At 40.4% G+C, this 26640-nt stretch overlaps 1 protein-coding gene across 1 annotated transcript; it reads right to left on the bottom strand.

Annotated features, from left to right (window-relative positions):
• Positions 1–225: 225 nt before the first annotated feature.
• On the bottom strand, positions 226–26640 carry smad6b (SMAD family member 6b). The gene is made up of 4 exons (XM_081371832.1): positions 25163–26640; positions 22244–22300; positions 20649–20726; positions 226–1122 (listed from the first exon to the last, which is right to left on the bottom strand). Exons 1-4 carry the CDS (start codon positions 25947–25949, stop codon positions 581–583), a joined length of 1464 nt encoding a protein of 487 aa, XP_081227958.1. The 5' UTR covers positions 25950–26640; the 3' UTR covers positions 226–580.

Genomic DNA, 26640 nt, shown 5'->3' with positions numbered 1-26640 from the left:
TCAACTCAAAGGTTCTTTGGGGAACCCAAAATGGTATCGCTGTGAAAGCCACCTTTTGGAACCTTTATTTTTAAGAGCGTACAGTACTCACTCACATTGTCTTGCATTTCATGTAAAAGAATCATTTAGAATCGAGTATTGTTTATGGGTGAAAAAATCGCAGATGAGACAAAAAGCAAACCGATATTATGCGAATACTTTATTATCAATGTGTGAATGGTGTTAGCTTTTCATCTGGATATTAATAGTATATGAAAACTATACACCAAAACCAGGCTCTTCCTATTTTTGCTGTATAATTTTTCAAATTGGTATTGAAAGATTCTGTATCTTTATAGATATTTATATATATAATATATAAGCCAAAGTGCATTTCCCGTTTTTTCCTCTTGTCCATGTACACATTGCACCATACATAAATAATTACATCGTAAAAATGACTCCAGTATTTACAAGTATAATATATATTTCATATAATATATAAAACTTTATATTAAATCTAAGTAGATGATATTTGGGATAGTTTGTGGAGTCCGAAAGTCTCTCAGCACGATCAAGTCCATGTGTGTGTGTGTGTGTGTTATCTGTGGTTGTTGAGGAGGATCTCGAGCCAGCACGGGCAGGAAGTGATGAACTGGCGGGAGTAACAAGGGCCCCAGCCCTTCGCAAAGCTGATGCGCACACTGTTCGGGTCATACGGTCCATCTAGCAGCTCGGACTCGGCCCCTTGCCTGAGCATGGATGAGCGTTCGTAGTCGAACACTTTGATGGAGTAACCAGGCATCACCTTGCGCACCACCAAGCTACGGCTCCCCGGTACGTCCAAGGTAGGCGAGTTGACAAAAATGGGGTGCTGGCTGCGGTTGTAGGCCCAGACTCCGTCCGGCTCTTTGCTGAGGAGCAAGCCGTATCCGATCTTGCCGCGCGTCCGTTGCACGGTGCTGCTGCGCTGGTCCAGGCTCAGCTGGCCGAGGCAGAAGCCCGTGCCTTGAGGTAGGTCATAGAAAATGCTGACAGCTGGCTGGTACACCGTATAGAGGCGGCCCACCCGCGTCCGATGCTCCCAGTACGCCACGTTACACCAATGACTCTGTTTGGGGGCATCGGGTGACAGACTGGCATCTGAAACAAAAAAAGACAATGGGTCTGTCATTAAGCTTTCCCATGACATTATAATGCAAACAAAATGAAAACATGTGCTGGCCAGAAAGACGGTTAGAGAAGGTGATATTATGTGGAGTTGAATGCTGCACTGTTATGTGTTGCCTCAAGAGGGCACTACTTCAAAACTTAATTCATTAAAGTTATATCCTAGTAAATTATGGGCAAAAGAAAAGTTGAAGGTGAGAAATAGTGTAAAAAAAAAAAAAAAAAAAAAAAGGCATACCTGCAATTAACACATTATACAGAACAACTAAAATCCTCCAAGCCCTCCATTCACTTTTATGACTTGGGAGTTTGTCAGTGAACGGCATATGTTGCCAAACCCCGAGTTTCTATCTCAGCCACACACACACTTAAACGTTTCCACGCGGCATGCATTCTGTATATTTCTGCCCGCTCTTTCTTGATCCGGGGAGAAAGTATTTGTGGAAGGAGGGGATTTGGAAAAAGTTGTGAGCTCATATCCGGCAACAACTCCCTCCCCCGTCTCTATTTTCTTCCACATTCCTGTGAGTGGGTGATGGTGATGATGGCTTGGATGGAAAGGGAGCGTCTCCTCCCTGCCAGCTCCCGCTGTGGGCTTGGGGACAGCTTTCAGCTCCCTGACAACTTAGTGCAAGTCTGTGACCTCCTGACCCCTCAGGCTTCACGCTATCAGCTCAGATTAACTTGCACATTGAGTGATGCCATTATTTTGCTCTTGAGAAGCTATTGGCAGGGATATTTCAAGGGCCAGATCTATGGCTCCTTTTCATTCACTTGCTGCGACTCCCAGGGGCGAACAAATGCTCAGGTCATTAAAGGACTAGTTCACTTATGTCATTCCAAACCTGCATGCTGTAAGTTTAAGAACCTTTATGCGACAGTTCACAGTGACCAAAAATCACACACTAATAAAAAATAAAAAAACGTCACAAAACTACACTCTTTAGGTCCGAAATTTTCGTATGCGTTTTTTCATATTCAGTATTCAGTGGCTCTGAATTGTCAAAACACCTCTTAAAATGCTTGCCACATATGCGAAAAACATAGAAATTCGAACCCGATCTGAATTTCTTTTTTCTTTTTTTTTATCCGGGCTCAGTGTGTAAGGACCTTTAGAAAAAAAGGTTCAGTGAGGTTCTATAGAACCCTAGGGTTATTGACTCAATTTTAAAGAAAACTTAATGCCAAAAAGATTCTACATAAGGAGATGATTGCATTATACTTTTATGTTTAACAGGTTATTTCATTTTTTAGGTAAACTTCATTGTACCCAAATAAAAAAATCACCACTGCATCACTAGCCGCTGGTTAGATGTCAATAACATGAAAAATTGTTTCTTGTGTGCCTGTTGACCAAATGGAAAGCCTGAATTAGTGAATAATGACATAAATTTAGGTCTGTTCCTCAAATAGAGCTATTGTATGGCTTTTGAAGACTTAGAACATGGTGTATACTGTATACTGTCTGTAGGGTCAATATAAATGTATTCGGTTGTTTTATGGAGAAGAGGTACATAAAGATTTTTCTTCAAAACTCTCATTTTGTGTTCTGTTGAAAAATAACATAACAGCATTGAGTTTGAAACCACATAAAGGTGAATAAACAATGAGAGAATGTTCATTGTTGGGTAAACCACCCCTTTAACCGGTGCCAAGATCTGATGTAGTGGAGGCCCGATAATTGACCCCATAAATCAAATAAGACAATCAATGCAAGCACACACAGACACACACGAACAAACCTCCAAATTAAATGCATGAGAACTGCTGCCTATTTAAGCACAACTGTTTGGATATGAGGAATCAGGACCGACTTCTCTTTACACACACTCTTACTTAAATGGCCCCTCGCACTGGGCCCCTACGTGTTAAAATTACAGAATTCCTTACATCCTCTGAGCTTGCAAGGTGGTTTTGCTGCCTGAATGGTCTAATGAAACCATTGCACAGGCCTTGACATCTAAAAACACATCATGAAGAATATTGTAACTAATTCAAAATAACTGTGCAGATCTTGCTTTGTAGATTTTTCTCTATAAAGTATCTATGGTCAGTAGTCAGTAGCTCTATGTTAAGTTAACGGAAGATGCAGGAAGACATGTTTCCAGCTATGCAGCCTAATTAGGGCTGAATTCGAACTTATACCCAAATCCATTAGATGCAAAACATTAAAACTAATGCTAAAGTGCTGTGATATGATTAATTCCCACCCCCACCCCCCGTTTTTACGTGAGCGAGAGAGAAAGGGGGGTGGTTGAGACTGAACTGCTTGCTATGTGGGTTTAAACAGAGGTGCAAAGATTAAAGGTTAATAATCTATTTAATGTTTAGCTTGGGAGCGAACAATGCTCAGCCGAGAGACCGGCCCTTTTCCTGAGGGTGTTGTGCATGTGTGTTCATGTGTTTTAAGTATATTAGAGCTGAAGAGAATATCAGCCAATGTTTGTGTTTGAGAGAGGAGTGTGTGTTTTGGCTGTTCTCGCCTGAGCGGTGCCGTGTGAGTGTGTGTCAGTGGGAAAGGAGACGGGGAAGGAAGAGAACAAATCGGGCAAACTCATTAGAATCTAAGAACTCAAAACCAAACAGTGCCATCGCTTTGTTTTTCAGATTTACTCTTCCTTAACACTCCCTGCAGAAATATCCAGCCTAAGATAGCTTTGCAACATGGTAGCTGGTTTCTCTAAGCTGGTATACCAGCAACAAATGACCTACCAGAGTTCGTACCAGCTCAAGGTGGTCAAGCTGTTTTTTGGAGCAGGGTGGTAAAAAAGTAATATCTAAAATTATAAAAATGTTATTTAAGCTAAAACTAAATACATTTCTAAGTTGTTTATTTTTGAATAACTTTTTTTTTTTTACTCAACTGGCATTTTTAGTATAAATCAAACAGGTCATTTATCTGCACAATTCAACTCAAGAAACAAATTCGGCCCTTGATAGAAAGTTAAAGGCAGGGTAGGTGATTTGGTCCAGAAACATTTTTTTTTATGCTGGTTTAAAGTGTCTTCACATCCAGATAGCGATCACTAAGTTAAGTGGTCTAAATTCGGTCTGAATGCAATGTTATTCGGTCTTATCTGCCTGTCAATGTATGTATTTCCATACCTCTGCCTATCTTGCTCGCGCAAACATCACACGTCATTCGGTGTCTCATGCTATGCAGAGTTAGACAGACGTCAGTCATCGTCCGAGCACAGAAACAGCAGCCGCCTTGTACAGTTCCTCCTGAACCAAAACAACGAGCTTATGCTGCATTCACGCCACAACTACTGTAATTTGGAAGAGATGGAAGTGGTTTGTGACTCGATTTTATGCGTTTCAATGGCAACGCTATCAATGGCGAAATGAATGGAATGGAGGGTGGGAGCTTATGCTTTCAAAGCTAACTTGCTATTGCTAGCCACTTTGAAAATTGCCTACCCTACCTTTAAATGATTGCACCACGTGATAGTGTTTGTGTGTGCGTGCATGTGTTCAGGTAGAAGCTGGAAAATGCATATCAGCAAGCGCACAACAAGCAGGATACAAGAGTTCCTGTCTCCCCTTCCCTGAAGGCCTCACTCATGAGTCAGTGAAGAGCCTCTGACAAGCCGCCAGAGCTGGAAATACAGTCTCACACAGACCAGGAAAGACAGACAGACAGACGGCACCGCGGCTCTAATCGCAGCCAATGACGGTACTTTGGTATAATAAACCTAATTTAGGCTGCATTCACTGCAGCAAGTAGGTGTTAGTTCAAAGGCGGTGGACATCTTAACTCATGTACCTTAATGACTCAGCAACGGTTTAGTTAACAACACTTAAGCACTGTGGGTCCATCACTTTGAGTACAAATAATAATGGCAGACTAAGTGCTAGCTTAAGTGAGAACACCTCAGAACTCTTCAGTTTTTCTCTCTATTTCGACGCACGCGCATTTTACTAGGGGTGGAAGACAAAAGCTGGGAGCAATTACGCCGCTCTGCGTTCATTTAACCCCAGCACCTTTCAACAGCTCGGTTTATCCATTAGAAAGGTAGAGTGTGTTATTATTGTTATTATATTCTCAAAACTGTCTCCGCCAGTGTCAATCTCTTAGGAGACACACGCTGTCATCGGCTCCGAGGGGATGGTGGCGTCTGACCCCTTCCCGAGCTCAGCTGGAACGACTGAAAAAACACAAAGATTCACAAACACGCTGTCATGCTGCTCGTGTGCTGTAACACATGAAAACGACATGGTTGAAAACAATCAGCGACTACTTCTATTGACAGTTCAAGAGTGTGTATTATTCTGCACACAGCTCACAAGTGGAAAATTTGTTGAAAACCTGACAGTTGCTTGAGGAAAAAATGATATTAGAGTAGTAAATCGCTCAAAGGAAAGCAAACATGTCCAGCCGAGATCAAACAACAGCGAGGGCCTTGTTGACTTACAAAGCGAGAGCTTAAGAAGGCTACGAGACTAAAGGTTACTTTGTCAGAAGGCTAAAGTCTTTTATTTAGTCTCCATTTTGTTTTCAGACAAATACCAGCCCTTGAAACGAACAAAACACGCACACACGCTCAGCTAGACGGCCACAGAGGTATTTCCTTTGAAATTCAGAGCTTGTATAAAATGCTCTGGTGGACGTGCTACTCGAACAGTAAGGTAAACATGCAATTCACAGTCCGTTCTCAGGCCAGACGGCCACGTTCGCATTAAAGAAAAAAACTCTGTGTTGGCCTGGACGGTATTGTGGTATATAAAGTGTGCGGCAATTAGTGGGCTTTACGTTATTTACACGTGCAACAAGGAAACGTGGAGTAATGCAAAAACACAGAGTGGGATGTGTCCCAGACAAGTCAAGACGAAGAATAACTTATTAATAAGGGGTGTTGTTAGGTACAATGTTAGGCGGAGTTTAGTTGTTTACGGTTGCCAATCGATCGTGCAAGAAAACGACTGATGTGCAGTCATGTGTATATTAACTATTTTACAATGGCTTTGAAAGTGGCTAAATATTGGTTTTAAAAAATGTTTTTTAAGTACTGTTCCTCTACTGTTCAAAATGTTAAAGGGATAGTTCACCCAAAAAATGAAAATTACCCCATGATTTACTCACCCTCAAGCCATCCTAGGTGAATATGACATTCTTCTGCCAGACGAATACAATCGGAGATATACAAAAAAAAAAAATGTCCTGGATCTTCCAAGCTTTATAATGGCAGTGAATGGAGGACGAAATTTTGCCCAAAAAAGTGCATCCATCCATTATAAACGTACTCCACATGGCTACGGGGGGTTAATAAAGGCCTTCTGAAGCGAAGCAATGCGTTTGTGTAAGAAAAATATCCACATCTAAAACTTTATCAACTAAATTAACTAGCTTCCGACAGACGGCCGTACACATCGATTTACGGCGAAAGAGTGACCTCTGCTCTGACAAAATGCATGACGCATTGAGGAACGCGGAAGTGCAGAGGATAGAGCAAAACAAAACACCGGTCAGGAATTAGAAGTCTAAAATGAGCATTTTTAAAGAGAAATGTCAGAGGATTTCTAAATAAGAGGAGCTTAAGTTCGTTCCACATCCCTATTTGTTTAAACCGCGAGAGGCATCAAAGCTCGCTACTCCTACATCGCGTCATTTTGGCGTAAGTCGACTTGAGTTATTTTTACTAGCTATTTTTTTTATTCTAATTATTACTGTAAAAATATTATAAATTAAGTATTAAAAATATGAAATAATTAAGTATATTAAATAATTAAACGTGCTAGCACCTGGTTAAACTAGATTGTAGGTGCATGGTGAACAAGTAGTAGAGCGTGCTAAACTGTTTCATGTATTCGTCCGATTGTGTTTAGACCTTAGGCGGCACATTATAAGCAAAAACAACAGGAATGAAGGAATATGAATTATGTATGAAAAAATGTGGTCCTTACATTGATCATATTGTATTTCAAACAATGTCTCGCGTTACATTTTTGCAGATGCACAAGAGCGAGACTCCATTTGAGATGGAACAACTAAAAGAAAAAGGCAGAAAAAGCGATTTGCAGGATCTGCAAGCACACACCCCACCCTCCACACCACACCACACAACACACACACACACACACACACACACACAAAAAAAAAAAAACATCATCATTTGGGGTGAGTTGGAGGTAATTAACTCTAAGTACAAAAAAGGGGGTTGATTTCAATGGTGATACTATGTGATTATCCACTAATGCTTTTAAAAACACCATGCAGAGAAGAGAAAAGGCAAGAAAAGAACCGCCTCGGGGTAAACACACGTCCATAGAGCTCTGGGCAGATCCAGAGCGAGAGAAAGATCGAGAGGAAAAACAGCAGCTTGTCATCTCTTCCCACCAAACTACAGGCCCACATCCCTGTCTTTTTCATCCCCTCTAATCCAGGGAATTCTGAAAAGATGAACTCATTCCTCCACAGCACTCCTGCCAGACCCTTTAACCAGAGAGGGAAACGGAGAGACAGGACAGAGAGAGAGAGAGAGAGAGAGAGAGAGAGAGAGAGAGAGAGACTGTTGCTTTGGAAATTATGTGATCCTAACATTCATGGCAGCGAAGCTTTCTTGAATTGAACTGAGAGAGAGAGAGAGAGAGAGAGAGAAAGAGAGAGAGAGAGAGGGAGAGAGAGATGGAGAGGGAGGGAATGGAGGGGGAGTCTGTCTGAGTCTCTTATCCTGTGCCAAGGATTAGATTCCCTCCAGCTATTAGACTGTACCACTGCGCTGACAGGCAGAGGGGGAGAAAGACAAGAGAGTGTTTATGTGAGCAGGAGAAACAGAACAGTGAAGTTTTATGGTGGACAGAATTCATCTTTTGACGCCACTCTTGACAGGCCTGGGCATTCTTCTTCTCACTGGGGTCAGAGAGGGAAGCTGGAATTACGGTTGCCTGGACCAGGGGAAAAAGTGAAACATAACAAACAATGCAGGAATACTTTCCTCCCTCTCGCTTCTCTTTGGTACGGCTCTGATTTTTTAGACAACTATCACTACAGGGCGACTTACAACACACTAACGGGCCACATTTAGGCTGGCGTCTGTGCTATCTCTGCCATCAAAGACTGCTTTATCAGCCAGACGCACTAACTGGGGCGGCACTCTCACACAGATGGGTTTCTTTCTCTTTGACCCGTTCTCCTTTTCTTTCCTTCACTTCATTAATTTTAGAGTCTTTACTATTTTCTCAGGCTCCTTGTTTCCATTGCTGGGCTATAAAGTGGTCAGACAACATATCTAAAAAGGCGGGGGAAAAAATCAATGGAATCATGCAGAGTGCACAACTTTCTATACCATTTCTGTGAAAGGAAAGAAAACTATTGGATTAAAGACACCATGACAGTTTTGGGGCTGCTTTGAGGTCATCTGTATGCAAGTGCTAATTTAACTTTTAGTAGATATACATATTTAAAATACAACAAGTTGTTTTTCCTTTCAGGAAAACAGACTGAAAATACTGACTCATTTTGCACTGCACAGATTTTTGCCCAATTAAATGCTCTCTAGAATGACAATGTGCTTTCCTTTAATACCACCTGCAACCGCCATCAGGGAGCAAAATCATGGTTCATGTCTGTGACATAACTAAAGCTAATTGGTGAAGTTAAAAAATAGCATATGTCCTGCCCCAACTTCCTGTTTATACAGGAAATACATCAACATTGAAATTAAAACTGCTCATCGAGCCATTTTACAGATTCTGTAATGGTGACAAAGTTAAAAAAAGTTAACAAAGAGAAAAACAACATTCAAATATGTCCGAGATATATATATAAATGGGATATATAAGGGTGTATTCACATTGGGCTGCACAACTGACAAAATTCATAATTGTTGATTACTTAGTATTGAAATCATGATTATTAATTTAGCTTAATATAATTTTTATTAAAATTTTGTGTAGGGCAATACATGACGTATTCCTTTGTCCAGATCAAATCTACATTTCAAATAAATAATAATTAGTCACTGCATTTAAGCATTTACTTGTCTGTGATTGGTTACAATGCAGGTTAACATGCAAATAGACTATGCCACAACAGGACGAGATAAAAATGAATTGCTGTAATTAACATTTTTCATGATTCAATGCAGAAACCATAATTATTATTCCTTATTACATAACTTGTGCAGCCCTTAATTAGGCCAAGAAAGGACTATGCAATCTCAATATGTTTTTTGAATTTATTATAAAGCAAATAAACAGAATTCACAGCCTAGAATTACAGACTGCAAGCGGATTGCACTGCAAATGGCGAGCATATATTTTAATCCCTTCGCTATGGCTCTATAGCGTTAATGACGACTTGGTCAAATGTGTCCAAGATTCACACCTCAGACCCATATAAAGCAGAGCTTAACTAGTCAGATTCAATGAGTATCACTGCTGCCCTGCCTCTCCGGATTCCTTAACACTCACTAGTGTTGACATTTCAACACATGGGCCATCTGAGCCCAGAGCAACAAATGAACGAATATGCGGTCTCCGCAGGTCAGATTGCTGGGCCTCAGCAATGATTTCCACAGCCGAGTCAAACGGTGCAAAGACCCACAGATCTGTGTACTGATCTCCACGGGTGAGACTTAGCCAGGACTGGGGGTTCCAAACCGAATTCCTTTACCATGAGAACAGACGGGGCAGTGTGAAGGACAAACTCCCAGAAATACAGACCTTGGCTTCTACAGCTTGCTCGCAACATCACACTGCTGCTTCTTCTATAGGAGAGTGTGGGATAGATTATTAGTTTGTGTTTGTATGGGAATGTTTACCACACATTCTAGGTGCAATAAAGCAGATTAAAGGTGATTCTGCACAAAATCCAAGAAGCCATGAAAATATGTATTACTTAAAGGGATAAAAATTCTGTAATAAATTACTCACCCTCATGTCATTCCAAACCCGTAAGACTTTCATTCATCTTTGGAACACAAATGAAGATCTTTTTGATGAAATCTGAGAGTTTTCTGTCCCTCCGTTGACAGCTATGCAACTACCACTTAGACGCTTCAAAAACTTCATAAAGAGATAGTAAAACTAATCCATATGAATCGAGCAGTCTAGTCCAAATTTTCTGAAGAGCTTTATATGATGAACAGGTTGAATTTAGGCTTTTATTCACATATAAACATTCATCAACTCACACATCAGTTGTGGTAAGCAGAAGCTCAAGCATGTTCGCTTGGCGTGTCGAGAACCAATGAGGTTCATTCTCGTGTTACGCAGCACGTTTGAGCTTCCGCAAGAACCAATGAGATTTGTTCTCACACATCAAACAGGTTCGGTTGATCTTCTGTTTATGTTTGCCGATCAATGTTTATATGTGAATAAAAGACTAAATTAAATCTGTTTATCATATAAAGCGATGGAATCTCTTCAGAAAATTGGGACTAAACCGTTCGATTCATATGAATTAGTTTTATGATCTCTTTAAAAAAAAGTCAATGGAGGGACATTAAGCTCTCAGATTTCATCAAAAAGGGACATCATTTGTGTTCCGAAGATGAACGAAAGTCTTAAAGGTTTGGAACGACATGAGGGTGAGTAATTAATGACAGAATATTCATTTTTGGGTAAACTAACCTTTTAAGCCATAAAGATCTGATGAATTATGAAACCCTTTCACTAATTACTCATCTGTCAGTTGTTAGTCAAAACTTAAATCCAAAGCAAATTACATAGTATACTTCTTATGGGGACACTCCAGCTTTTGAACCTACAATCTTGCCAGAACTTTTACACCACCCTCTAAAAATCACCCCCTAATAAAAAATAACTAATTACAACAATTTTAACTTTGTTTTTAGCAACAACAGCTTAAATGAATGCACTATAATTAAAAGAAACTGGCATGCAATTATCTATGATATTCAACCCATTCTAAGTGATGCTGCAAAGACTATCAAAAATCAGTCTCACAATTTGGACATGCATTTGGAGACTTTTAAAACTAATGTATAGGTTGCAAGACATAAAAACACATATGCATGTCAACTATCCAAAAACTCTCTCCCACTGCTCCCACTGGAGCAATCCTTATTGTTATTGAAGGAAAACAGGTATACGGAAATACAGATACTCTATTATTCAAGTGATTATGATCTATTAAGTGTAACTTATCAGATAACCAGATTTTGATTACCGCAAATATCCCTGTCATAAAAGATATTTGCCATACATTAATGGAAAATGGGCTCTGGCAGCTGAGCGTTACACAGCAGGTACGGTTTCAGAGTATGGAGTCAGGCCAGTGGTCTTGATCTCAGGTTAATTTAGAGCGAAAGCTGTGTATTTGGATACAGCTCATCTGCAAGGTGATGGACACATACTCAGCTCAGATGATGGCATGCTATTGATCGGCCCAATGGATCATAAACACTCAAGTCAATGCATCCTGACAGCCGTGCCGTCTTTGCCTTCTGTTTCAATCACAAAAGCTTGAAGCCACACACATGCGGGAAAGCTACGCAGCTGCTTTCTAAAACCAAGCAAACTGTTTATGTTCCCCTATTAAAAATGCACAGGTGAGCACTTCAAATAGTTTGTGAGGTTTCTGGCTTGTCAACATGAATGGAGAGACAGTTTAAGGCTCCAGGGCTTTGACCTTTAGAAATTGACAGCCTAAGTGATTATAAAGGGTGGGTTCTTCTCTTGCATTCTGTTTATTCCCAATTCAAAATCTGAATACAAGTATAGTTTTTCATGCTGATAAGTACACCAAAAAGTTTCTGGATTGATAACCGTATTTGAATGCGTGACTGAATCGGAAACTGCGATGATTGACAGTGATAACCAATGGACAAGACAAAATGGGACAACATTTGACTTAATTCAACAGGTTTTGCTCTGATACTGAAATTTTACCGAAATGGTATTGGTACTGACTACTGAAATTTTGGTACCGTGACAACCGTACCTCAAAATCCATGAAATATCCCACAATAAGCAGAAGTTAATAGGCTTGTTTACTGTGGGCTTTCAAAGTCCTCAATAAGGGCCACTGAGGTATGGCATGAACTCCCCATTGAGGGCTGTAATTGAATTTAGAAAGAGAGACCAAACTCTGGACACAGAGCAAATACATCCAGTTAGTGCGGATCAACTTAGTGTTCCTCTTGCTCTCTGGTGCTTACAAATCCTGTTTTGTGTCTCTGAGGGAGTCTTTTGTTCCACGCTTAGATTGACCAACAGGGCAAACTAAAACAGGTACAGTGTGCTTCGTCATACCACTAATCACATCAGAGAATGTGCTGCGGCTAAGTGAGTGAAAGAGTGAGTGATTGCAGTTTGATCGCCGGGCCTGACTCTCTCTGCCTCTCTTGCTATATCTCTATCTCTCTTTCCCTTATCTGTTTTGCAGTCATTAGCTTGAGGATCAAGGACTCTTAAATGTTAAGAAAAGCAGACGGATCCTTCTAGTCACTAGAATAAGTTGACTATTTTGCAATACCTGTGTGCTGTTTGGGGAAAGATTTTGTCAATGGCAAATTAATTGAATTATTGAATTATTTAAGTTATTTTCTTGACTTCTGTGAGGGTATAATAGAAGTCCCCCTTTTAGGACATGCATATCCTGCTTGGTTAGTCTGAATAATATTTCCATAATTTTAAGCAGCAAACATGGGGGGGGGGGCTTGTGGAGTTCTGGAAAAATCCGAAAATATGCCAGTGCCAATATGAGTTAGCCTGACAAGTGCGCGCTGCCTTCAACCCTTTTGATCGTAGCACCCGTTTCTAAAACAGGAGAACATCATCATTGCTTGGCCAAACTTGTGGAAAGAAAGAAAGAAAGGAAGAAACAGAAAAACAAAATTGAGAAATGAAACATTAAGAAGTCAAAAAACTCATTGCGCAAATGCACTGTGACAAATGTATCCAGTGTGAGAATAACATTACGTCAGAAAATTACTCACACAGTATCTAGAAGACGTACACAAAACCGAAAGGAATAGTTCACCTAAAAATCACTAAGAATGAACGAAAAAATGACGGTAAGTAAATTTGAGTGAACTAATCATTTAAAGACTAGCGCTCCTTTGTGCCCCATACACCATGTCTGTTTCTCCATGTCTCTCTCTTAATGAAGGTTAACGTGAGGATGTTGGACTCCATGGGCCCCTGCAGTTAATCCACACAGTGCATTCTGCAGGCAAGAGGAATGCGTTGGCTCTCCCAGTTTTAAAAATACTGGCTGCCATAGGTCCCCACACAACTGTCAATGTTCCTCTGGGGAGGAAGGGGGGAAAACATTCTTCACTTTATTTTAGCTAGGCAATCAAACCGCAGGCCTAAATCACCGCTTGTTCGCCCCGGTGCCAGACTCGGGAATTTATAATTACCGGGAATCCGAAACTGGTTGGAAAATAAAAACGGCCTTTGCATCTACTACTGCCACCTTTTTTTGCCCGCTCCCCTCGGGGCGCAGGCCAGCTGAGGCCCGAAAGCAAAAGCTTTTACGGTGACGGTCGCTCAACGGAGTATTGTTCCCCCTTCCTCAGCCTTGAGAGGAGGCTCGCTAAAACACTAAACTAACAGTTGGACATTCCATACATTTTTAATGGCATGGCTGCCTCTTTATTTGTTTCCCTAACCCCGTGGCCCGGACTGAATGAATGGCTCTATTGGAGGAGGCAGGCAGGGTGGAGGGAGAGGAGAGATGGGCTGCCCCAGCCTTCCCAGAGCGCATTGCAGGACTCGATCACTCACTCATTACTGGGTGGAGGTGGGGGGCAAGTGAGGAAATGATTACCTGTACAAATGGCCAGCATTTTTTCACAAGCTCTTCATAGGCGTGTCTTTTAAAATGGACAGATACATTGGTCATATGTTGGATGATAAATAAGCATGCTTCATGTCACTGTGCCTGGCCTAAACATTTAAATAATAGTAATTAAATAAAAACATGAATAAAATAGGGGACAGAGAAATATTGCACCTGCATTTTGACACTTTCTGTAAATGCCTGATTGAAAATGAAAGCCACACTCAATTACAAGAAAGAGTTATTATCATACCGCCAATGGTGACTCAAAAAGTAATTCTTGATATTGATTTTGTGAAATTTGTGAAACTGATATCACAACAATACTGCATAGACAGACAGTCTGAGTTCTTTTGAAAAAAAAACAACAACTCCAATACTGCTTAACATCTATAAATATGTATAGCGGTCAAACCATGTGGATAGAAAACATAAAATTTAATCAAATGTTCCTAAAATCCAACTCCAATTCCTCATTAAGAAGGCCGAGTTCCTTGTGCTTACACATGTAAACCTACTGACAAAAACACAATACAGTTTCAACGAGACATAAACAACATGACGAAAGCAAAAATTTGTTCAGAATCTGTTGTGGGATACACTTTGTTGTGAATAATTCTGCTGTCTGCTACTGGCTGATGAGCATTTGTTTGCCTTGTTTATGTGTGTTATGTAAGGGGAAGAGGAAGTCGGTCATTCAGGACAGGAACACACGATCAAGGAGAACTGTATGCCATGATTGCACGGTACCGCCTGTGTTATATGTACATACTGTGCATCTCTCCGTCAAAATAAAAAAAAACATAACATAACTTGAAATCAAACGAATGCCACATAGACACATGTATTCTCACACACGTATACGAAAGCACATCCTAACTCATCACCTCCAGACCGCTGGGCTTCTCTTCAACATTCCTCAGCTTCCCCCTGCCGTCAAAGGGGTAGTTGAGAAGCCACTGCACTACAAAACCCAGGCAAGCTTTTTAAAACAGGATGTTTGGCTGAGGCCTCCTTCCCCTCAAATAAACAATCCGCAGAACCTGATTTTCTGGAGGCAGGGTGGAAGTACTCCAGTCACATTATTTCCACATCCCGTATCCTGGAGCACTTGGGGCCCTGGGGGAGTGTGGGCAGGCTCTGGGGCTGCGGTGGAAACCCGAGGCCCCGTGCCAGGCAACGGGAATAGGGGAGAGGGAGAAAAAAGATAAAAGGAGGGAAAGAGCGAGAGGGGGAGAGATACCAAGGCTGGCCGAGTTGAGGGAACATAAGGGGGAGGGCAAAAGGGTGGCCCAGCACTGTCCACCCCACCGACCGTGGCTCATTTTTCACTGGCATAGTAACACCGTTACAGAGGCAGGGCAGGGTGTGCGTGTGTGGGACTGTTCTGTCTTTCTGTAATATGGACTGGCATGGGTTTTTAGGAAAGAGAGTGGAAACTGAAACAGTCCCAATGCAGAACTGTTTAGACGCATAAGGTTATATAACTCATCATCCGTAGTTTTGCTGTAAATGATGTAATACAGCTGATGTCACTCCCACGATCCTAGTTTACCTCAGCAACGGACGAAATACAGTGCAGTTAAAGGCTTCACATTCAGAAAGGTCTGTAATCTTTCTCACGTTCAGCGGTTTAAAGGAAACCGTCATCCAAAAATTCAAATTGTCAATTTACACACCCTCATTTCTTGAACATGATGGGAAGTTTGAATGAGTGCTATTTTAATAATATCGATATACTATTACAGTTATTCATATTTTGAATAATCATATCAGTTTTAATTTTATTTATAGTGTAATTTTTTAGTAATTATGTTATGTGCGTTTTGTAATTTTTATTAGTTATTGTTTCTAAAGTTTTAAGATTTTTTTCAATTTGTTTTGGTTTCATTTCAGATAATAATTGTTTTATTTCAAATTAAACTTATTTCTTAATATGCAGAAACTTAAGAAATATGCCTAATATGTTTTTAATATGCAGAAACTCAAATTAAATTTGAGAAAGCAAGATTAACTTTAATTTCAAACTGTTACACAGGACAGTCATTTGGCTTCAGAATACTGGGCGATATTTATGGTCCTTTCACAATGCTTTTTTTTTTCACTGCTTGATAGTCACTGTATGTTCCTTGTCACTTTATGTTCTCATGTATAGAACTTAAATGTTCTTTAAAGTTTGGGTGAGTAAAGGATGACAGAACTTTCATTTTGGGGTGAAATTATCATTATCCCTTTAAAAGCCCAAATAAATCTGAAAGATTTAGGCATTGACAACGAAAAGAATCTGAAATGCAGTCTAGGTATATTCAGGCATCTGCAAGCCAGCTAATAAGTAGAAGGGAAGTCATCACATGCCTTTTTAAGGCTGTTCGAAATCTATGGATGCAATCAAATCAGTGGTAACCAGCACGCCGTCACATGCTTCGATTACTTTGTGTAATTGTTGTACTTCCAGATGCCCTTTTGATGCACTGTAGAAATGAGGTCAGGTCAGACTTAGACAGACTGGCATGTGTGTAGTGCTGCCAGTTTATCAACAACAACAAAAAAGTCTGTTTTGTGATTCTCTGAAAGGGAAAGTATGTGATTATGCTTGTGTCAGACTATCAGTCAAAACAAAACACATACTGGCCTGTAAAATGGCACTTTTATGAAAACAAAGACAAGAAGTTGTACTGTCGATGCTGTGATCATCCGATGGTTCCTTGAGGTAGCAATGCTACCTGTTCTGCTCAGTTCGGATTCAACAAATGTAATACTTCATGACGCTAACTCCTTTTCCACTAAAATGATGCAAATGTTGCTCTCTGAACCAGCAAGTCTGAGCAGAACCAGAATAGATCCAGAATGGACACCAACACCAGCAGTAACATTCTGTTGATTATGGGTCTCACTGGCTTTGGTTTTCAGTGAACAGTTGAATGAGGCTGTCAATGCTTTCCATTTTTAAGACACTGATAGACCTCAATTAGGGACGCCAGCCAGGCTGTGATCTACTCCCCAAAAACAGTGAGGGCAGTGTAAACATCACAAAGCACCAAGAGAGAACCCAGAGTAAAATTACAGAACACCAAACCAATCCTCTCTATACCTGAGTGAGCCTTTCCTCCTACTCAGGCCAGAACGGCTCTTCATAAACCTACCCGCACAGCCAACCAACCGCTTTTCCTACTTTCCCAAGAAAAATAAACACAACAAAACATAATGGCTCCACAGGGTTCCTCAGAGGGATGTGGGGTCTCTCTTAAAGCGATGACACAACCACAGTAAGTCCTCACTGTGATTGCAACGTCTCAGGGTATGAACGCATATGCATGAAAACATGTTGCGTTTGCTTCCTTTTTCCCATCCGGTGACAAATTCTGGTGGGTTTATTAGGGTGCATCTCTCAGCTGTAGCACATGACTGGTCTGAAAATGATTTGTAAACAGCCACTGCTCATCCCACAGACTAATAATCACTGGAAAAACAATTCTACTGGGATGAGCATCATTCAGAATTCAATTGAGTTTTTCATTTCACTTCAATTGCTGAATTACTAGCAAATAGATTTGCTGATAGATTCAGACATATAGATTATCTGTTTTAAATTTGTATGAACTTCTATTTAAAATCCAATATAACGTCCGGTGAGCGTATCCCATTCAATTCAAAATCATGAGAAAATTGTGCCCACCATTATGATCATGCTGACATTCTCAGTCAGTATCAGAAGCACAGAGTACGAGGAGACCACCTCCTCCCAATACAGGGACTTGTGAACCTCAAAGATCACAAAAACCCCAATACAGAGAGGAAACACAAACTCACATGCATGCAGTTATACAGGAAGTAATGAGACCTACTTCAAAGAGCATAATTCTGATCTCCACACGGCCACAACAAGGAGTGAGGAAACAGGTGGGCCGCATTACAACCCAGTCACAGCTACAGAATGTGACTGAAACACACACACACATTTTTACAGACACACGTGTAGCACATCACGACCACATGTTTCGACGGCTATGCTTTGAAAACATAGTGAACACTTAATCAATAGCTGTTCGTTGACACAGTGTAGACATCAACTGACAAACACAGTTGCTTTTAAACGAGAGAAACTGCGGGTGAAACGGCAAGCTATAGACATCCAGATACAAACAACACAAACAGACAGAGGTGTACCCAAACACACAGAAGCGCACACCAACACAAACATGCAGAAATATTCACACGGATTCCAGAATGTGCCACCAAAAAAAAAAATAAAAAAATGCAGGAAATCTTATGGAAACTCATAAATTTGAGCTGAAAAATCGAACGCAGTGCGCTTCAAACAAACTCATTGAGGCCTCAAAGATCTAATACATAAATAGCTTCAGATCTCAAGCTTGGTCTTTCAAACCAAGACACCAAATTCTCTAAAATCTTGCCCTTGGGCGGCAGGGAGTTTTCATCAGACTCGTTGAGATGTGTTCTGTTGCTATTGTCAGACAGAGTGGATGAGTGTTCAGAGCAGGAGTTACACTCGCCCAGGGGGCTGCAATCTGCTCCCCTCCCACCTTCGGGCCCCCTGGCCTCACTTTTAAGAGCTTTACTAGTTCCTGCATGTGGGTGGGGTGGGATAAGGGACTCAGAGTGGGTGGATGGCCATATGCATGAACGCTTTTAGATCCTAGAGTTTCTTTTCTTTCTTTACAGGTAGCATAAAGGAAAGGGATGAATTTCCATAGGTCACTCTCTCCAAATCTACATACCTTATGTTGGTTTATTTGGACAGAGTCACCTATGGAATTTAAAAAAATTCAGGTACTGGCATTTTTGTAAAACTGTTCAATGCCTCACACAAAATATTATTATGAGCTGTACTGAAAAATACTTTTTTTTTTTTTTTTTTTGCATGCTTAACTAACAAGATTTCCTTGTACGGATACACCGGTATTAATATTCTTGCCAATACATTACTAAAATTAAAATTTACATTTAAAAAACAATGTTGCTAAAGGTTAAGTGAACATTAGACAATGTCAAAAGTAAAGACCTGTTCACACCGAGAATGATGACTATAAAGATAACTATATTAGCAGCATCCACACCAGCGAACCATATCGTTCTGTTTATTATAATCATGCGCAGAAGTTTTGTCGTCTGCTCTAGTTCGTTAAAGCAGGATGGATTCTGATTGGCTGTCAATGTTTTTATCATTCATTAGCTGGAAGAAAATCATTTCTCTGTGCCGTTATCATTATAGTTACAGGTGTGGACTGCTATTCTTTTATATTTAGAACTATATCTTTATCATTATAGTTATCGTCATTGGTGAGAATAGCTTTAAATTCTACAAATTAATTTAGGAATCACAACATTATAAATGTACAATATAAAAAAAAGAGTATTCATTTCCCAAACATTACATTTAACAGTTATACGTTAACCCATCAGAGTTATGGAAAATGTAATCTATGCGTAAAAAGAGGGGAAATGAGCATGCATAATTACATACTAAATATCGACAATATTTGCCGATAACCAACATGGCACCCTATATTTGTTATAGTATAGGACAATAATAAACATATAGTTGAAAATGCAAGCTTAAAAGGCCTGACTATGTACCTACAAGCAAATCATAGTTCACACAGACCCAATCCAGAGAAAAAACATCTCAGCAAGCATTTGACACATCATTTGTTTGCACAAGGAGTGTCGCCAGCCTGTGAAGTGGTGGTGACAGGGTGCATGAAGCCACAAGCTCAGGTAGCTCCTTCTGGGAAAGGGGGCAGATTGACCCGCTCGCTTTGAATGCTATTTCTAGCACTGCAAAACAAGGACTTAGCCTTTCTGTCTCTGCGGCCATGATCCTCCGCATACACTGAGCGGTTCCAGTTTTATGAGAGAAACATGTTGGTTTCATTCCATAAGAGGGGAGTGTTTCATCTCAAACCATGACACAAAACTGTTTCTCCTCTATTCTCTCAGTGTGGCCCTTTCACAGGAACGGAAAAAAAGCCCACTCCGGTCAAGATAGAGCCATAAAGGCTGATCCGTGTGTGCGTGTTCCGATACGCGCCGTTGTGTGCAGAGCGTATACCGTGACTCGGTGTGCTCGAGTGTGTGTGTGTGTCCCTGCGAGCTTGGATCTTATTACAGTTTGATCCCACTCAAATATTTCTGAAAGAAAACAGAGGAGGGGAGGCAGGCTCTATGGCCAGCCAACACGGCCCACTGAACCTCTGCTGGGCTCACAATGAGAGCTTTATCTCCACTCCTAATGGCCTTTAATGAGGAGGAGCAAAGCACAACATAAAAACCAAATTACCTGCAAAGTTTGCTCATTTATTCAAACACACTCCATGGGAACTCGCAGAACTTAGGACAGGGGAAGGTATGCCTTGCTGTTTTCTTTGCATTTTAGACTTTTACCGAGCGCTTTACCCCTTCCTGACCCTGCAAACAAATGCAAAACTATGTCTATGGAATAACTGCTGCCCAACTTTGAGATTTGTATTACAAAAAAGGAGACTAAAAGGGAATACACCCGCTGCATGCTCACTGAAAAAAGTGAGCATGCAGAGGGAAAAAAGTAAATATCTGGTGCAAGGTCACCATCACAGGCACGTAGCCTTTGTTTGAACAAAGATGTTACCACATGAACTCTCCGGGACTGGAAAAAACAGCAACAAGTCTGACAATGGTATCACAGGCCATGCTGACAGAGCAACACTACATTTCAGAGCCAAAATATTTTTGTAAATAGAAAACTCACCTGAGAATTCCCCTTGGGTGACGTTAGGCGAGCTGGCAGCCTCTGTTTCAGTGTAAGACAGTGTGGAATCTGACAGATCTGAGGAGATAAAGGATCTGGTTAGTTTGTAGTTAATTAGAAATTTCAAAAAATATTTTTCATTTGATGATACAACTAGGATTGTTAAAATACTGGGAAAAAGCAACATGTCATTGTTTTAATCTAAATGGTTAATATTTAATATATTATATAAACAATACAGTTTAAAAGATTGGGGTAAGTATGTTTTTTTTTTTTTACAAATATAAAACTTTTATTTAGCAAGGATGCATTAAATTGATTATTAATTGATTACATTTATAATTTCAATAATTAAAATGATTTCAAATAAATGTTTTTCTTATGAACTTTCTATTCATTAAAGAATCCTGAAGAATCACTCAAATATAAAAACAGTTTTTTAAATTATAATAATATTACACAATATTACTGTTTTTACTGTATTTTTCATTAAATAAATGCAGCTTTGGTGAGCTTAACAGACTTCAAAAACATTAATAAATCTTACGACCCCAAACTTTGAACAGCAGTGTACAATTTATAAAGCGTTTTACATAAAGTTCTGTCAGGACCACTATCGTCAAATGCGATTGACAGTTAGCATACAGTTTGGATTGGCGGTATGGTTCCGTTCTGGGCAAGAACTCCCTGCGCATCCATGCAGCCTAGCATGGATAAGGGGAATCAGAATGCCAAATCCTGACTGACGAGTGGAGGAGCTGGGGATGGAGGAGGGTAATTAGATCCTGAGAAACGCAATAGCTGCTGATAACACTGAAGGAGCTTATATATGTATACAGTGATAGGCGTCGTACTCGTATAGGTAGACGTGGATCAACTGAGAGTCAGCTGACGCGAGCTTGACTAACGTCACCTGCCAGAACTGACGCTACACTTTGATAAGTTTGTTCACTAGCATATTAGTTGTTGCTTTGCCATTGAGTATCGAGAAATTTCATTGGTATTGGTATAAATGTTGAGCAGAAATATGTGTTATCAGGCTGCTCTCTGCCTTCTGAGATGTGGATCTCTAAAAGAAAGCAATCACAATTAACAAGCCGAGCTGCAAACCACCGATGCATCAGTTCCAGATGGTACCCTCTCTCCACCCCACCTCCCGTCAACAGTGTGCCCGATGTTGAGCTATGGCACTGAGAGGATATCCCAGCCCAGTGCCAGGCCCCAGCATCCCTCACAACATACAGGGCCCAGCCCAGGCAGGCTCCAGATTGGCATGCTGAAAATGGGCCTGCCGGATACTGGCTGCAGCCTCCACTGGCTCTCAGTTGGTCACTGTGCCTAATTGCCACCATTAAAATTCTTCACGTTGTTCTACTTTTTGCTTCCCCTTAGGCTCTCCGTAAAGCCAGGGATTCAACCGGTGGATGACAACTGATGGCACTGACTTATTTTGGCTAGGTCATTTTGTTACACAGATTACTTTATTAAATTTGTCAGTAAATGATCTCCCATCATCTGTTCTATCAGAATGTACATGCACAACAACTTAAATAAATACATATTTAATCAGCAATTAGAGCGTGTGTGAAACTTACCCAGTGGCTTGTGTTCTTCGCTGGGGGAAAGTCTTGAGTATGGAGGAGGGGGTGACTCTAAAATATGACAAGAGCATGATTACAATTGGAATAGAAAAATATATGAAAATTAATTATAGATGTATTATTTAATCCTGACAGACAATATTGGGTCTATGACAAAAAAAAAAGCATTTATTTTAAATAAAAATACACAATGTTGACAACATGGAGTCTTTTCTACGGCACTGTGGAAAATGTATGCACAGGTCCATATGGAATCTGCATACACAAAACTACATAGAAAGTATTTCTACAAAATTAAAACGCCTGCCATTTACAAAGATCTACACATCCCCTGCTCACGTACAGGATTATAATTTTTTTTTACTAATTTTATAATTCTTTGAAATATCATTAAGGGTTTACTACTCTTATTCATGTTATTATTCACATTTTACCATGTTTAACACCATTCCGGAGTTCAATTCCCCAGAATCACACAGATTTTCACTAAAATCAGAGCAGATAATGTGTGAGAGAAAAAACGTAGGGGCTGCATGTTATACATCAACATTTTGCAACAAATATTACACCTGAAAAACATAAATCACAAATGCTCAAACTTAATATGTATATCTTAATAGCAGCTCAGTTTAAAACTTTAATTATCTGGTGAATAGCCTATATTCTGACCACTAATTACTAAAATAAAAGATTATAATAAAAATAAATAAATAAAAAACACCTCAGATAAAAAAAAAACCTGTTGATCACTGAATTTCGGTGGGCCTGTAAACAAACTTTTTGTATACATGCATACACAATAATAATGTGCAGCAGTTAAATAGCCTATATACAAATATTTCATTCATTTTAGTCTTGAGGCAAATCTCATCTGAAGCTGAATAAAACACTGCCTGTTTTAGGTGATTCACCATTTAATGGCATGGACATCAATCAAAGATTTTTCCATTTAAAATTAATACAAAAACTAGCCTACTTGTATAAGCCTGTATATTTACGTTTTTCATCTTTTAAAAATCACAAAACCTCATCTAGTAACAATGGAAACCACTAAAAGTTCGACGGCACAAAGGGAAAAAAAGTCTCTGGACAAGTAATGACCTCGCCTTATGGTAGTGGGGGAAAAAGAAAAGCATAATGTGGACTGTCTCTTTAAGAGTGGCGGCAGTAATTGCCAGGATCCTAAACTCAGTCACTCAGATACACAGCGAGTCAGTCTGGCGCCAGTTGTATGCAAACTGTATATTACCGCCACTCCTTCACCTAAATAGCATGAGGGGTCCTCCTCAGGAAAAAAGCGACTTTTAAAGCTCAACTTGAAACTGATATCATTTCAAAGCGATAAAGTCTTTGCAAAAAAAGGAAACGTAGCCTAAACACTGCCATCTTAAAAAGCTACAACAAACACAAAGCAAAATAAAAGTATGTATCGCTAAACATTGATAGTAAAAGATAGTTTCTTTATAGCCCTTGCTAAATACATGGAAATGTTTTCTTAAACACTGTTTTAGGCTACGTGATAAATGCTCTCACGGGCATAGGGCAACACCTGAACAATAGGATTTCTCTCTTTAACGTCGTCTGTGAAAATGAACCTTGAAAAAACCCGTCACAGCCATTGATGGAGTTTGAAGATTGAGAGGGCTCTGTTGTTCAATCGCATGAAAGAAATACCATCTTCATGGGGACACGCATGAGCGCCTGTGAGCTATGTGTGTCTCTACAGAGAACAGAGGGGAGAGAGAGGGGCTGCTGTCTCCCTCAAGCGTCTCTGCTCTGAGAAACTCCAATAAAACGCTGAGCAGAGTGTAATTGTCAGCTTGAAGCCTTTGATTAAAAAGTATCTCTTAATATGTGACGATTTATTATGGAAAAACTGACTTATAGGTTGCCAAGTGCCTCAGGTTTTCAATGGTATCTTCACAAGATGTCAATCTATACTGTCAATGAATGCTAGGAATTCTAACCGTTAACCCATCAATCTGTGGAATTTTACTCCATCTGCTTTTTTTTCCCCTTTTTTGAGACTAGAGATTTGGTTGAGATAGACTAAACATGTCACAATAACATCTGAAATGTAGAAATGAACAATTATTGGTGATTATGGGCATTGTGAGAGGAAATAATCCAGCAGTTGACTATAGCCTATTATTGCTAAATGACTTAACTAAGAAACTGGTAGGATTGAAAACGTTTTTTAAGCTTCTTGAACCACTTGGTTCTCAAGGAAAATTCTCTTTTAAAAAAGCCTATATAGGCTATAATAATAACTACACTCTAACCAATTATTCTACTGCTCAACTATTTGAGGCAACTAATTGGAGAATATTAGCCTAGCCTACCTATTGACCAGCAGAAAATTAATAAACCCAGTAGAGATAAGGTCACAAATGCTGTATATCTTCAATTCAGTAGCTGCAATTAAGACGATTAAAAACGCCATGCATTTTTATGTAGGTTAATTATGTTTGTATTTTATTTCTGCCAATGTAATTTCCTGGAAACAACTTGATTGTTGGGAAATAATGAAGAAGCAGAAAATAAAAACAGTACAGTACAGAGCTTGTACATTATGGATAATGTGCAAATTCAAAATGTATTTATTTAAGTCACTGTTGTCAATACTGTATATTTAAAGCTCTGAAACGTAATTGCTTACTTTTTAATTAGAATATTAGCCTTTTTTTTTTTACACTGAAAAGCAACGCTAAATTCTTCTTTGCTACTGCACTCAATTTTATCAATGGCATTCTGTAGTATATGAATCACTGTAACAACACAGCTCCAATGCAACTGTTGGGGAAACCCTGAGGAAAGAGCTTTGGCATTGCAGCAGGTGTAAAGCAAAGCATAATAATGAGAAATATAGCCTAAGTTTTAGACATAATAATCGCCAAAGGGATCTTCGCTTACCTGGCCCACAGAGTCGGCTGTAATGATATGGATTGCAGCACACCACCGGACCGTCCTGAGCTCCGAAGCTCTTGCACTCACAGAGCGCTTTAAGCTGGGCCGTGTGCTGCAGGTCTGACCACCGATAAAGCTTACAGATGAGCAGCTGTGGAGGAGCCATGTGGCCGCCTAACCGCAGCTCGGTCCGCGATACCATCACGCAGTCGCTCGGCATCCCTCCTTTGGACTCCACGGCTTCCAACAAAGTATCCAAGGTTTTCTCCTTTAGCCTTTTTAATAGCGAATAGGTGGCGGTCTTGAGCTCCTGCTCCATGACGGAGCGAGGTTTCGTCTCCTGGCTCTCAAGAGGACCGGGGTCCCGAGAAGAACCAATGTTCCTCAGCACGAACTGGCACGAGCCAGGCTCCGGGTTTCTAGATCCAGAATGATGGTCCCGATCTTTAAATAAACAGCAAGTGACTGTTCTACAATCGCTGTCCTGCACAGACCGAGGGCTTCCCATCGTACACACCGTACCCCCATCTTGGTCCAAAACGCCCCCTGAGGTGCCACCACCGCTGCTCTCAGTGGGATTCCTCGTACACACTTCCCCATAGTCCACGCCAGGCGACCCGCTCGGGGTCATCGGTCTGAACTCCGTCTTGGGAATTTTCTCTGGGTTGGTGCCAAGCAGATCGTCTCGAGACCCCTCGCCGCTTTTGCCATATCCATCGCCCCCTTCTTTATCTGGAATCAAACGGCTTCTCCAGAGTCGCCGCACAAGACCTGAGCGTTTCGTCCTGAACATACGACAACTTGAAACTCTAGATGAGTTATTTACGTTCAGATCTTAGCGATTTAAAACTATTTCTGAGCTCGTGCAACATTAATGTTGGTCGAATGCCGTGCAGCGCGTGCACACAGCCGAGCACCATATATTGGTGGCAAAACCACAACATTAGTTTTGAAGGCACAATGTTATATTGCATTAAAAACAGAAAACGTCAAACAACCGCAAGGCTACACAGAAACGCATTCATCCTAGAAGAACGCTGTCAGTAGCCTACATGTGAACACCGTTTGGAAAGTTTTTAGATTTTAAATGCACTAAGGGTTTTAACTACAGCAAATACATTTGTTGTAAAAAAAAAAAAAAAAAAAAAGGCTACGCAAAGGCTACACTAGTCGCGTGCTCTCAAATGTTTTCGGACTTTGAAACACGTTCAAATCCACTCTTCAACAGCGGGTCTGGTGACATGAATGAAGCTGCTCCTCGGCGAATTAAATCCACAGACAATTCCTCACAGAATTCACTATTCCGGTTGTTTTCCACTATTCCAGCGCACTCTTTTTTGCGATCCAAAAATATCCTTATGCGCGCGCCGGGGCCAGAAAAAGGAACAATCCGTGGACTTAAAGTGTGCTTCTGGTTCCGTGTTCAGACCTGGTCAAACTGCAACCCAGATCTCTCTCTCTTTCTCCGTTTCTCTCCCTTTTTC

This window comes from Scardinius erythrophthalmus (genome assembly GCF_964197995.2).
Source record: "Scardinius erythrophthalmus genome assembly, chromosome: 8".
NCBI lineage: Eukaryota > Metazoa > Chordata > Actinopteri > Cypriniformes > Leuciscidae > Scardinius > Scardinius erythrophthalmus.
The sequence above is the reverse complement of the archived record's forward strand: the minus strand, read 5'-3'. Positions and strand labels throughout refer to the sequence as shown.

Coding starts and splice junctions, on each gene's coding strand:
- smad6b (XM_081371832.1), bottom strand. CDS start 25,949: ATGTTCAGGACGAAACGCTCAGGTCTTGTGCGGCGACTCTGGAGAAGC. Junction 22,301..25,162: donor CAGCCGACTCTGTGGGCCAG/GTAAGCGAAGAT, acceptor GTCATATTTTAG/AGTCACCCCCTCCTCCATAC. Junction 1,123..20,648: donor CACCCAAGGGGAATTCTCAG/GTGAGTTTTCTA, acceptor TTTTTGTTTCAG/ATGCCAGTCTGTCACCCGAT.